The sequence below is a fragment of the Trachemys scripta genome, chromosome 3 (genome assembly GCF_013100865.1).
Source record: "Trachemys scripta elegans isolate TJP31775 chromosome 3, CAS_Tse_1.0, whole genome shotgun sequence".
In the NCBI taxonomy this organism is placed as follows: domain Eukaryota; kingdom Metazoa; phylum Chordata; order Testudines; family Emydidae; genus Trachemys; species Trachemys scripta.
The window spans coordinates 112514241-112527973 of record NC_048300.1 but is presented as its reverse complement, the minus strand read 5'-3'; the positions used below and the strand labels follow the sequence as shown (position 1 = coordinate 112527973).

The following is a 13733-nucleotide window of genomic DNA, read 5'->3' as shown; positions in this document are numbered from 1 at the left end:
CCAGATCCTCAGCACAGCTACGCAGAAGGCAATGGAGTAATGCTAATTTACAGCAGCTGGGAATCTGTCCTATAGTGCAGATGGGTGAACCAGATCAGGGAAGGAAGGGAGGAAGAGAAAAAGCAAACACCACTGTCCAAAGACTGAAGTGAACTAAATAACACACTTTTAAGCTCAACACCAGTGCAGATAAATACCCTCTAACCAATCTTCAACATCCAACAACCTATGCTGAGACCCTGAAGTCTACTTTGGGTTTCCAAGCAGGCATTAATGTCTCTGCTAGGCCAGCAGCTACCTTCAAATCTCTTTGGGCTGGACTTAGGTGGCTAGAGAAGCATGATGTATCTTGTAATGCCACTGATCAGCTGAAACTCCATAATATATGACATATGAAAAGAGCAGCCAGCCCTAGATTATTAGATATGCCAAGACCCAGGAGCAGACTGTGTGGTATATCTGAAAAAATATCCTGTTAATCTATTGGCTACTGGGTGGGAAGCTGGGCAAAAACTGAGAAACAGCAGGAGTTACTAGGCCAGGCTGGAGGATTAGCTAGCGATCTCTATGTTTGGAGGTGGAATGGCGGTGAGGGTTCTTGAAGCTGAGGTCACTACCAAGTCAGAATAAACTTATCGACCAGGTTCAAGGCTGGGGAGAGTCAGACGACTGAGAGCTTTGGTTCAATTCGTGAGCACAATGACCTTTGTAGATATGTGATCTTATATCCATTCCTATTGTGTATTATACTCACCTACTTTGTTTTAAGATTATAATTCCTTTAGGAGTAAGACTAGCCTAGCAGACTCTGATCCTGATTCTGATTTGAGCCTCTAGTAATACAAATAAGTGCTAATGAATTAATGGAGAACATGGTTGAATTGAAGTAGAAGAGAAAAGAATGGAAGGAGGAGGGATGGATGTGTTGAGGTAGAAGAGAAATGACCTCTAAATGTTTGCATAAATTCAAATTAGTTTCAGATAAACATCTGAAGTTTGGAGGATATTTCTGAATTGAATCTCTGAATCTTCTGAGTTGGGGTCTGGCTGGCTATGCATTTAATGTATTGCATGCATTCACACCAGTGCAAAACTAATGCAAAATTGGTGTACAATCTTTTACTTCCACTAGACCAGGCCCATGAGTCTGGCTGAGCAGCACTCAGGACAGGGCTAGAGGGGAAGGGACAGAATTGGCTATATGCCACTTTTGCACTCCATTCCCAATATCTGTGGCTGGGAGATGATTCAAAGCTCAATCAGTCTTTGGCCCAATTTAGTGCAGCCTTAGGGTGTCTCTAAGCTATGTCACCAGGTAATGTCCCTCTGTCCCAAAGGGCCATTATTACAGCCAGACACTTCCCAAACTTAGAAGATATAAGCTACTTGAATATTCCTCTGTACCAGACGAATCTTTGTGTAGCAGGGAAAGCTGGTTATAGGGCTGCTTAGTGCTGCTGGTATAGTGTAAAGTAGCCTTATGGAGAGTGGCAGGGTGTGGTCCATTTTCTACTCACTTTGCTTGAATGTAACTGACTGCACAAATTTTGAAGCATTGGAGAATCAGGCTCTTGCCTTTCAGAAAATAGTTATTACTGTTGATTTTATTCCCTCTCCCCACCCCCGCAAAAATGAGGTATCATATAGTAAAAACCTTGTTTGTTATCACAATTACCACAGATATTTCCTATTCAAAATATATAGTGAAAAACTGTCGTACTATCACTATATGGTATCTGTTTGCAAATCCTGTATTTTACCAGTGACCAGTATATAAGGGAATCAAATTTTTTTTTCCTGATGACACATACTGTAAATTCTCTACAAATCTCATGAGGCAGAAGAGACGTCATGCTGACTACCATTGCCAATAGCATTTCTCTGATCAAATGCTCTTACTTAAACTTATGATGACAAGGAATAATGACAGAGTGCACAAAGACCATCATTCCAGAAGCTGAGCAATGAGTTTGTATCTTTTTAAAAAAGGATGGATTATCTAGGGAATTAGGTTTACATCAGATAAAAGCCAGCTTAATTTCTGAAAGCAAATGTGGGGTAATTCGTCTTTGCTGGACATGAAATTAGGGCAGGGGAGGGCATTAAATAAAGCAGAATGATGAATTGGGCAATACAAAACCTTTACCAGAAATGCTGTTGCCTGTTTTTATTCTTCCTTGATAAGACCATTTTGAGGGGAAAAAATCCTGAGTTTAACTATCTAGCAAGCCCCATATATGTCAGACAGGAGTAAGTAGAGATGGGGTAAGTAATCTTTTAATCCTAGCATCTCCAGCTGATTACCAATCATTCAGTCCTCTTCCAAAATCATACAACTTGCTTATCATTCCTCCATTGATGGAAATACAAACATTACCGGTTACTTTAGACCGGATACAAAAGAAGGTAACCTTTATATAAGAGCACACGTTCCATTCTCAAGGCTCCCTAATCTAAGCTTGCATGTCTAGTAGGTACCACTCAGGAGCAAAAAACATAGGAATCCCCTCCTATAGTTCTTAGGAACATGGGAATTTTCATAGTGGATTAGATTCAAGGTCTATCTAGTCCTGTATCCTGTCAGTACCAGAGATTTCAGAGGAAAGTATAAGAAATCCACAGTAGGTAGAGGTGGGCTATTTTATCTCTACCTCTAACATAAATCCCATCTTGATCTCTAATATTTAGAGATTGGCTTAAACCGTGAAGCATAAAGTTCAATAATCTTCCAAAAATTTGTTTTAATTAAATATGAAAATTTTGGATATGCTTGATATCTGCATAAGTATCCAATCCCTTTGTGAATATTTTTAAGTTCTTGGTTTCCTGTTGTAATGAGTTCTAAGGTTTACTTACATGTTTCGTAAAAAAGTATCAGTTTTGAATTTCCCAACTTTTACTTTCATTGAATATCCCCTTGTTCTCATGTTATGAGATATGAAGAACAGAAGTTCCTGATCTCAATTCTCTATATCGTTCATTATTGTATAGACTTTGACCATGCCCCCTCTTATTCATTTCCTTTCTAAGATAAACAATATCAATCATTTCATTCTGTCTTCACAGGAAGGTTTCTTCCTCTCACTCTCTCTGAACCCCATTTAGGTCAGCACTATCCTTTATGAGATGCAGTAATGAGTACTGCATACAGTATTCCAGATGAGGCTGCACCATTGGATTTATTCAAAGACATTATTATACACATTATAGTATTTGCCATTCCATCCCCTATTCATCCTAACATCTTGTTAGCCTTTTGACTGCCTTTTCACCAGGCTGTCTACAATGATGCGTGGGTCCCTTTCTTCAATTGATAGAGTTAGAACTCTGTATATGAATAGTTTAATATAGCATGCTGTAGTATGGCCTAGAGGATAGTGCCTAGGACTAGGGATCTGGGTTCTGTCAAAGGCCTGCTGAGTGATCTTGGGCAAGTCACTTTTCCCACTGTTTTCAGTGGTAGCCGTGTTAGTCTGTATCAGCAAAAAAACAAAAAACAAGGCATCTTTGTGGCACCTTAGAGACTAACAAATTTATTTGGGCATAAGCTTCTGTGGGCGAAAACCAGCAGGAGAACACTTCAATCTCTCTGGTCACTCAATAACAGATCTCAAAGTGGCAATTCTTCAACAACAACAAAACTTCAAAAACAGACTCCAACCTGAAACTGCAGAACTGGAATTAATTTGCAAACTAGATACCATCAGATTAGGCCTGAATAAAGACTTTGAGTGGTTGGGTCATTACAAAACCTAATTTCCCCAATACTAATTTCTCCCTACTGTTACTCACATCTTCTTGTCAACTGTCTGTAATAGGCCACTCTCTTACCACTTCAAAAGTTATTTTTCCTCTCTTGGTATCCTACTGTTAATTGATTTATCTCGTTAGACTGACCTAACACTTGGTGAAGCACCCCCATCCATTCATGTATTTATACCTGCTCCTGTATTTTTTACTTCATACATCCGATGAAGTGGGCTGTAGCCCACGAAAGCTTATGCCCAAATAAATTTGTTAATCTCTAAGGTGCCACAAGGACTCCTCATTTTTTTCCCCACTGTGTGTTTCAGCTTCCCTATCTGTAAAATAGGGATGATGAGACCTCTTTTTGGAAAGCACTTTGAAATCTACTGCTGAAAAGTGCTATGTAAGAGCCAGGTATTACTCAATTCAGTTATTCAATTAGGATGAATTTCATTTGCCTTCATGTTGCCCATTCATGTAGCTTGTTTACATCTCTCTGAAGTTCCCCAAAGTCCGTTCTGGTGCTGACTAACCTAAATAACTTTCATCAGCTACATCATTACTCATGCCCATTTCAGATCATTAATATTAATCAACATGGGATTTAGTACAGAATCAAGGAGCACCCTGCAGTTAACCTTTGGCTATGATAAAAACTGACCATTTACTCCTATTCTTTGCTTTCTGTCTCTCAACCTGGTTTTGATCTATGACAATGCATTTTATGCCTAAGGAAGACATTGTGGTGCATTACATAACCTGACTGTCCTATTTTGATAATGTATAAGATCCAGCTGCCACTGCCAGATATACAGAGCTAAACACCGGAGTAGAACATGAAAAGAAATGAGCCTGTACACTAAAAGAAATGAGCCTGCAAAACCCTAATGATAAATGATAATTGCACGGGCATTAGATTTATAATCAGTAACACCTAATACAAATGCACTGCAGATCCAAATGAAAAAGCTAAGGTAAGTATGTGACCCTGGAGCTGTAGATAATAATGGAAGTGTGCCAATAATTCTTCAATTTAGGAAATACATTTTGCTCCCAAATTGATGGTTACATTAGGGGCATTAAAGTTAACTGAAAGAATCTGACTGACTTCAGTGAACTCTAGATCAAGCTTTAGAAGAAGGAGAGGTCACTGGGAACTTTTCTTTTCATTGCTTCTCAGATCAGCCAGCCATAGTGGTCAGCACTCCTTGAGCACTGGCAAGTGGCACTAACACCATTTGCTGCATTCACTACATCAGAGGTGGCATATCTGTAAAGTGGAGGCCTGGCCAAGGCACCGAGCCCCAATCTTCACACTGGACACCACCTGGAACGCTGTGCTGGAGGACCACATGCCGCAAGTTTTCAAAAGATTTAGCAAGGGCTACTAATTAGCACCTTTGCTCCAGAGCTCCTGGAGGCATGATGCTTGAATCTACTCTGTGCAGATATGAAGTCTCCAGCTGTGCACCTAAAACAAATGTTCAGACAATGTTTTAACAGAATCTACCCTGTTCTACAGAGAATTTTAATGCTCTCTCTCTCAAGTTCCTATCTGATAAGCCAAAACTTCACAGGCTCATATAATGTGAATCTATCACAGTCTTATAATTCTGAGTGCTTTTTTCCCTATTCTAGTATTATTACATAGTGTCACCATGGTAAGTTCTATGTCATGCTAACAATAATGTGGGAACACACATTATTTAACAAGAGTTAAGAGTGAGTGAGTGTATACATATACTATATGCACACAAACACATGAGTTTTTGTTTGTTTTGAATCTTTTTTTTTTTTTTTTTTTTTTTTGCAGAGGAGGGTAAGAGAAGATCAAATGACATGTACTAATATACAATTTGTAGTTCACATATTCTTTGCCTTTCTTTTTTTACTTATGTGAGCCAACACTTTTTTGGAACTTAAAAATTCAATATGTTCCCTTTTTTCTTTTTCCAGATTATTATAGTCTCCAGCTATATAAAGGGATGTTTTCTAGTCTTGTTCTTTTTCTTTCCTTCTTTAAAGATATATTCAAAGTTTCTCACAGATGGATGTTGACTGCAATAATGGGAATTTTACACCTTTGAATATATTTCTCTCTATCTAGGTACTTATATGGACCTCATCACTTTAATATCTGAGCACTGAAGCAGCTGCTGTTTCCACAAAGCATCTGGTATGGGCAGCTGTCAGACAGGCTGATGGATTTGATGGACCAATGCTCTGATCTGGTGTGGCAATTTTTATGTACCAAACACATCTGTCTTACTGTAATATCTGGTAATGTTTTATTATTTTGGATTACATAATGCAGTTTAATGTGATATATGAATTCAACCACCATATTGCAAACATTAGTTTAATTTAGCAAAGGTATGCGTATTGCAGTCACTTACATCTAATGTGATTAACACTGAACTAGATATCTTGTATCTAATGTGACATAATGCTACACAAACCATGATGTTCCTTTGGTTGTAATTACATTATCTATTAAAGGAGCTCCCTGTTTATTGTATACTGTCACTTTGACGGAAAGAACATCAGTAGGAGTAAATGGAAACTTCTCTTCCTGGTTTCCCACAGGGCAATGGGACAATTTTGTCTTACGAAGACACTGGAACAATTTTGTCTTAAGAAGACTTTTCTCAAACTCTGTTTGTATGTTCTATGTGACATGTCACTTTTCATTGTGAAGAAAGAAAGAGCTAATGATGCACAACATTGCACATGGATGCTTAAAGCCACTTTACACATTGAGGTTACACTTTTCTGACAAAATGTCAATGTCCTGCCATACACATTCAGCATCACTGGGTTAGTTCCATTTGCTTTTGAAAGCACTGTTTATATATGAATTCCAGAGGATAAAAATGATTTATGAAGATCTGTCACATAGAACAGCAAAAACAGAAGCAACTTTTAAGAACCTGAAGCAATTGAACTGAATCCCAATCTTTAAAGACATTGTGAATAAAATTTACCTTGTCATAAACTTGGGTGGTTGGAACATAACTGATTTTCATCTCATCTGTTTGGGTTGCTTCACTGCATAACATATATGACCTGAGCCTGTTCCCAATGAAGTCAAATGAGAGGTGTGCAATTGCCTTCAACAGCAGATGGACTAGCCCCAAGGAGAGGGTTTATACATATGCAACTCTGCCATACTTTTTTTTTTAAAGTTGCTTTTATTTTATTTTTTTAAATGCAGCGCTCTATAGTAATGATCCAAAACACGCATGCTTCTGCAATGGTAAATGGGAATCTTTCTGGCCCAAGTGTACAGAATGTTATTGCACTTCATTTGTTTTTGATAAAGATGATGTTTGGTTTGCAAGTCTGGCAGACTTGAAATGACTTTTTTGGTACATTGTGTCAAATTCACTATTCAGCATTCACTAACAAGACTTAAGTTGGGGTAAGACAATGGAAGTTTCTGTTAAAATAACAAAAGCAGCTAATAACTGCCAGCAAATCAGTAAAAGACAAGTAACATATTGCTCTATAATAAAGAGAACAAAAACAAGACTGAAAGTGTTACTTTTTGTGAAATTGAGTCTACTGTTGCTTAATTACTGCTTTTCCAATAGAAAAAAGGGGGACAGTTTTAAAAAAGGGGAGGAGCCATAAATATTTTAAATTCCAAACTTTGTAATTAAAAATGGCATTTGAAGTCAAAATTTAAATGAAAATTTTTATTTCACTTAGGAAATTCTAATTTTTCATTCAATAAATTTCAAAATGATTTTTTACAGCAGGAATTTCCCTAATTCCCTTTTCCAACTAGCTCTTATTATATAGTTTATTATATATAAATATAGTATTTCCATTTAATTTAATTTAATCCTTTCAATTTAATTAAACTGTAGGGGAAATGCTGTATTATATTAGCATAAGCAAATAATCACTAACATACCAAATCAGACCAGCAGTGCACCTTGTCGTGTATGTCTAACAGTGACCAGCAGTAGATGCTTCAGAGGATGGTGCAAGAAAGCCCATAATTGGCAATCATAGATTAATCTTCCCATAGAGGAAGTTTCTCCCTATTCTTAGCCCAGGTCTACACTAAGAAACATTTGTTAGTACACTAATGTCTGGTAGAATATGTGATTACTTTGATGACTATTTTTCACACTGGCAATAGCCCTAAAGTAGAAGCAGTTATACCAGCATATATACTCTTGCCAGCATAGCTTATTTCATTCAGAGAATTGGTATAAGCAACACCAGCAAAAGCATATTCTTGCCAGTATAAACTGCATCTGTACTAGGATGGTTTGGCGGTTCATCAATACTGGTACAGCTATATTGACATCTTTTCTAGTTTAGACCTTGCCTAAGGCAGTTAGTGGTTGAGCTGTGTCCTGAAACATGAAGATTTGTATCTTCCATTTTTTCATCTTGTCTAATGCAACTATAAATGTGCTTATTGACAATATATTTCATGCTTTTTTTTTTTTTTTTTTTTTTTGGAATCCTACTAAGATCTTAACCCTTCTCTCTCGTAGAAGAGGAGTTTCAGAGATTAAAGATAATACTTTTGATGTAATGCATAAATAATCAGTTTCATAAGCTGCTTTTCAATTTAATTATAGGCGTTCTCTTGTTCTTGTATTATAGGAAAGGGTTAGTAACAGCACCCAATTTATTTTTACTGTATCACTGATTTCATGTTTCTCATTTCTCCCCTTACTTGTCTTCTCTTTAAATAATCTTGCACTTCCACATGGCAGTCTTTACTTGCCTCTGATCATTAGTTGACTGCCTTTGTGTCCTTTTAAATCTGTTTATCGTCTTCTAGGACATATGGTGATCAGAACTGAACACATTAATCAAGGGAATACTTATACTATGATATTTTAATAATATGCAACATTTTCAGCAATATTTTCTGTCCTATTGTGGTAACATTTTGTTTTCAATGTTGCTTGCCATTGCACATTGAACAGGTGTTTTGAAATAGGTGTTTCCTTCATTTTCAGATTTTGAATCCACCAAACTGTATGTCTCGCATTCATGACTCTTGACTGATTGAAAAATTTGATTTAACAAAAATAGTTCCTCTTTCACCTATCTACTGCCAGGAGGAGTGGGGAAATTGGAGATTCCAAGGCCGTAAGGGATGACTGTGATCATCTAGTCTGACCTCCTGTATAACACTGACCCAGGTAGTAACTAGATCTATGTTCTGTGAGGGTTTATTGAAGACATAACTGATACTTTCCAATGATATATATTATGGGTGAAATTCTAGCAAAAATTCTATTGACTTCAATGGGGCCAAGATTTTATCCTATGGGTGTAATAGTGTAACCAAATACCTCTGGCTGCTGTGAACTGTGTAGCATGCCATGGATCTGAATTTCAAAGGTGATGAACATAAACAATCGCGGGGAAAGTCAGTGGGACCTGGAGTATTCAAATGCCCCTTAGTCTGACTTTGAATAGGCCAAGTAGGCCATGGGTGGTTTGAAGGATCTTTGTTTTGTAAGTGATTCACTGCTAGCTGATGAAATGGAGTTAGTTTATTCCTACTTGAACGTTTGGGATGTTTTACGATGTTAGATTAATTGTCAGGACACCTACAGCTCTTGTATAGGCATTTCCTTTACTATTACTTAAATAGAAAAAAACAAATAAATACTGAAAGATCAGACCCGAAGTACTTATGGAGAGCTGATCACTTGAAAGCAAACATTCTGGGCATGTCAAACACTGCTAGATCCATATAATGGATTCCCACAGCATTCACAGCCTTACAAGAGCAGAAGCAGAAAGTAACAAATTTCTTAGGCACAATATGCTTCACCAGACTTGCCTTTTTAAAAAAAAAACAATACATTTTTTAATTCTAACTCACTTCTGCCAAGAGTAGACCAATGGACAGGTGCAATGAAGAACATTCTCCTTTGTTCTTTTCTTGTCATGTATCTGGGGGATGATCATTCAAGACTATCTCTCTTTGCTAGGTTTTAATTCTGTGTAAAATAGTTTGAGACTATTTAAGCCCTGGTGCCTTTTGTCATTACACATCACTAGGGCCCTACCAAATTCACAGCGATGAAAAACACATCACGGATCATGAAATCTAGTCTTTTGTGTGCTTTTACCCTCTACTATACAGATTTCACGGGGGAGACCAGCATTTCTCAAATTCGGAATCCTGAGCCAAAAGCGAGTTGCAAGGGGGTTGGAAGGTTATTTTAGGGGGGGGGGGTACAGTATTGCCACCCTTACTTCTGCGCTGCCTTCAGAGCTGGGTGGCTACAGAGCAGCACCTGTTGGCTGGATGCCCAGCTCTAAAGGTGGTGCCCCACCAGCAGCAGCGCAAAAGTAAGGGTGGCAATACCATACTATGCAATCCTTATTTCTGCGCTGCTGCTGGTGGTGTCTCTGCCTTGAGAGCTGGGTGCCCAACCAGCAGCCACTGCTCTCCAGCTGCCCAGCTCTGAAGGAAGCACTGCTGCCAGCAGCAGCGCAGAAGTAATGGTAGCAGTACTGCAACCCCCTACAATAACCTTGTAACCCCCCTTTCCGCCGCACTCCTTTATTGGGTCAGAACCACTACAATTACAACACCATAAAATATCACATTTAAATAGCTGAAATAATGAAATTTACCATTTTTAAAATCCTATGACTTTTAAATTGACCAAAATGGACCATGAATTTGGTAGGCCCTACACATCACCTAACTTTCATGTTGTTTTTTAATGACATCGGAATCAGTGTGTGCAGTAATAGCTTGCTCTACTATTATTCTAAGTATTACCTACATATATTATGTAGAACGGTTGCCCTTAAAAATGTACATATCTTGCCTTTCATAAACTTTGCCAGAGAAAACATTACCTCATAATTTGCAGTATCCCCTAGAGAGTACCCAGCGATTAGGAGGGAATGGTATTAAGTTTTCTGAAGCAGCGTTAAGGCAATTGGCAGTTTCAAAGAATGACCTCTGTATCTTTGTTTCAATTGACTGTTATTGCATTGCTAAGCTACTACTTATTATCTGCTCTAAAAGTATTTACCCATTTAATCTGAGATACTGCTTCTTTAATAAGTGATGTTTAACCAACATGTACCTAGTGTCTAAATATAAATCTAATTCTTGCCTGAACTAGTTTAATATGAATACATAAACTTGAGAATACTCAATTAGTTATAATTACTATTATCACTGCCTACAAAATCCCCTTTATTTTTTTATTTAGAGGATGTGTATACCTTAAGTACTCTTTATTTGAAGGTAAATCCTGATCATTATATGTAAGGCACAGTACATGACAGTGGTATGGTGCTTATATTGGGTAAGTGATATGTAATATGAAATGGCAAATGCAACTAGGAACATGGGATAAAATTAAGAAAGGGGAAATGATGAGCAATAATAACTTTCTGGCTGTGAGATCTACTTAGTAGTAGTAGGTACCCCATGAAAGTGCATGTCACTTAACAGACAAATAAGCAATAGCATCCTTGCACCAAAGAGCACACAACTTAAGGGTCTGTGGCCCAGATCCATAAAGGTATTGAGATGCTTAGGAAATTTCAAATAGGAACCTAACTATCTTTGAGGGTCGGGGCTCTTGTGTCTTCACAGAGGGAGGAGGATCTGATTTCAGGATCAGGGCCTCAGTTATGGCATAACTTGACAAATAATTTTTACCTTTTTCTTTGATGACAACTGGAGGCTTCACTGCTTGTTTTCTTGTGGCCCCTGAAAAAGTTACAATTTTGTATACATTCATGGGAAGAGAAGGCATGGAGGACCAGGTACAGCAATAATTTCATGCAGTAGCTTTGGTTGATGTTTCATGTATCAAAAGCTCATAGGCTTTTGTGGGCTTTTTAAAATCTTTTATTCTATGTGACACTGTTCTTTAAAGGGAAACACTAGGGTTTATAGGGTTTGTGGAAGGAGGATTTTTTTTTTCAGAGGGATTTGAAGGAGAAGCTGCACAGGTGGAAATATGATTAAAGGGAATCAAGGCATAGAGGAGTGTAGGATCTCCAATAACAGGTAAGGAGGCACAGAAAACAGTGGGAAAAGGAAATAAAGAGATTATCGAAATGTGCGCATTACATGATGTAGTAAAAGGGAACAGGAGGGAAGAGAAAAAACAAAACATAACTTGACTGTTAGGCCTTCTTTAAGATACTGGCAAACATGCGGGGGGTGAGGGGAGAGAGAGTAAGAATTTTAAAGGAAAAAGTCCACTGTAAACAAGATCTTTTACTGTGGAATAATCTCAGAAGGGAAGTAGTGGAAGCTTCATTGCCCGAGACATTTAAACTGAACAAAACTCGAACTAAGATGACTTCATGGATCTTTTCCATCTAGGACTCCGTGATTATTATTTCTGCCCTTTAAAGCAGACTGAAGGTTATATGGCAATCACTTTAGGACCAACTAAGTATCATTTCCAGAAGCATGTGATTAATTAATCTAGGGTGAGATTTTGAAAAGCCCAGAATGAGCTGAGCACCAAATTCTCCAGATGCTTTAGAAAATTCCATCTCTAAATATGGACTCTTAGTAATTTAGAACTTCTATTTTTCTATTACCTATTATTCTATTTTTACCTCTTTCTTTGACAAGAACTGGAGGCTTCACTTCTTTTTCTTTTGTAGGCTCTGAAAAAATTATCAGCAAAAATTGAAGCAGGGAGGTATTTATATTATCATGCCTTTATACAGTATCTAGAGCTATGCAACAGTTTCACAAAAAATATACCAAACTAGACTAGAGTTGATTAGCATGGGGTTTTGTTAAGAATCCAAAACTCAGTTTAGATCAGCAAGGGTTCGATCTGGGATCTGAAAGGCAAACTATGCTCTTTCCTACCAGACCATTTTAACCATGAAAAGATTCTATAGGCCAAACTATGCCCTTAGTACAACTGAGCTCCCCCATTGTCTTCCATGGGCTTGCACAGGAGTCAATGAATTTAGCCAATAACTGGAATTTAGTTAACAATTCTGTTAGTGAGTGATGCATAAGAAGCAGCAGACACCAGCTCTCTCTCCAGTAGGTGCACTGACTCTGCAGATCAGACAAGAGTCAAAAATAGAAAACCTTATTTTTATTTCTTAATTACATGTGACTTCAGAAACACAAAGGGATCAGATCTAATGAATAAGACGGTGCCGGTTTTTGTCACTTTTCACAGAAGATCTCAGAATTTAAGGTTAACAGGAATTGTGTGCACTGAGGCAATGATGCACCATTTACTGTGAACAACTGTATATTTAATAAGGGAATAGGTGTTTTTACATGTGACTATGAGCCATTACCCTTTTCCTTTAAGGCTGCTGGAGGCTTCACTTCTTTTCTTTTAACAGGCTCTGGAAAGAAACACTTAACATTTATCAGAAGTCAGGTTAGAGAAAAAAGATGACACATGAGAAGGAAGTGAGTCATATATTTTGATATGGAAAGAGAAAAGAAGACAGATGTGATAATCAAGTGGCTTTAATAGCATGGAAGTAAGCAGGACAATACAAAGATGTAATTAACTGAGCCTTTTAGACTTAGCTTGATAAGTAAAATAACAAACCTATAATATGCCATTAGTTCTTTTGTATTCAGAGAACTTGTTAGGTTGTCTCTCAAATAGAAAATGAATAATGATTTATGAAGAGGAAAGTAATTTTATACATCGGTTGGCATCAGCAATGGATTTTTCCATGACTGAACTGAAATACAAAATGAGCACACACTGATACAGTTAGTGTTAGAATTAAAAGCCAGAAGAAGCCAAAGAAGGCTAAGGAGAGGTTCTTTTTATCTGGGACTGACAAAAGATATGGAACTAGAGCTGGGCAATTTTTTTTTTCAACAAATAGTTTATTCATCAAAAAAAGCCATTTCTGTCAACCCAAAACTATTCTCAACTTCATACTGAGTTCACCAAATAGTTTTGACTAAAACCAAAAACTTGAAGTGTTTTGGGAATGTTGAAACTAAACTGTTTGTT

The 13733-nt window shown here is 37.5% G+C and overlaps 1 protein-coding gene across 1 annotated transcript in view; it reads right to left on the bottom strand.

Moving 5' to 3' along the window:
• The window catches only part of TRDN (triadin), a gene marked incomplete in the record, with an annotated part of 278678 nt that overhangs the window by 62100 nt on the left and 202845 nt on the right, over positions 1 to 13733 (bottom strand). Inside the window, 3 exon segments of the mRNA XM_034765753.1 lie at positions 11423 to 11473; positions 12340 to 12390; positions 13051 to 13101. Of these exon segments, the coding sequence (XP_034621644.1) occupies positions 11423 to 11473; positions 12340 to 12390; positions 13051 to 13101 (153 nt within the window).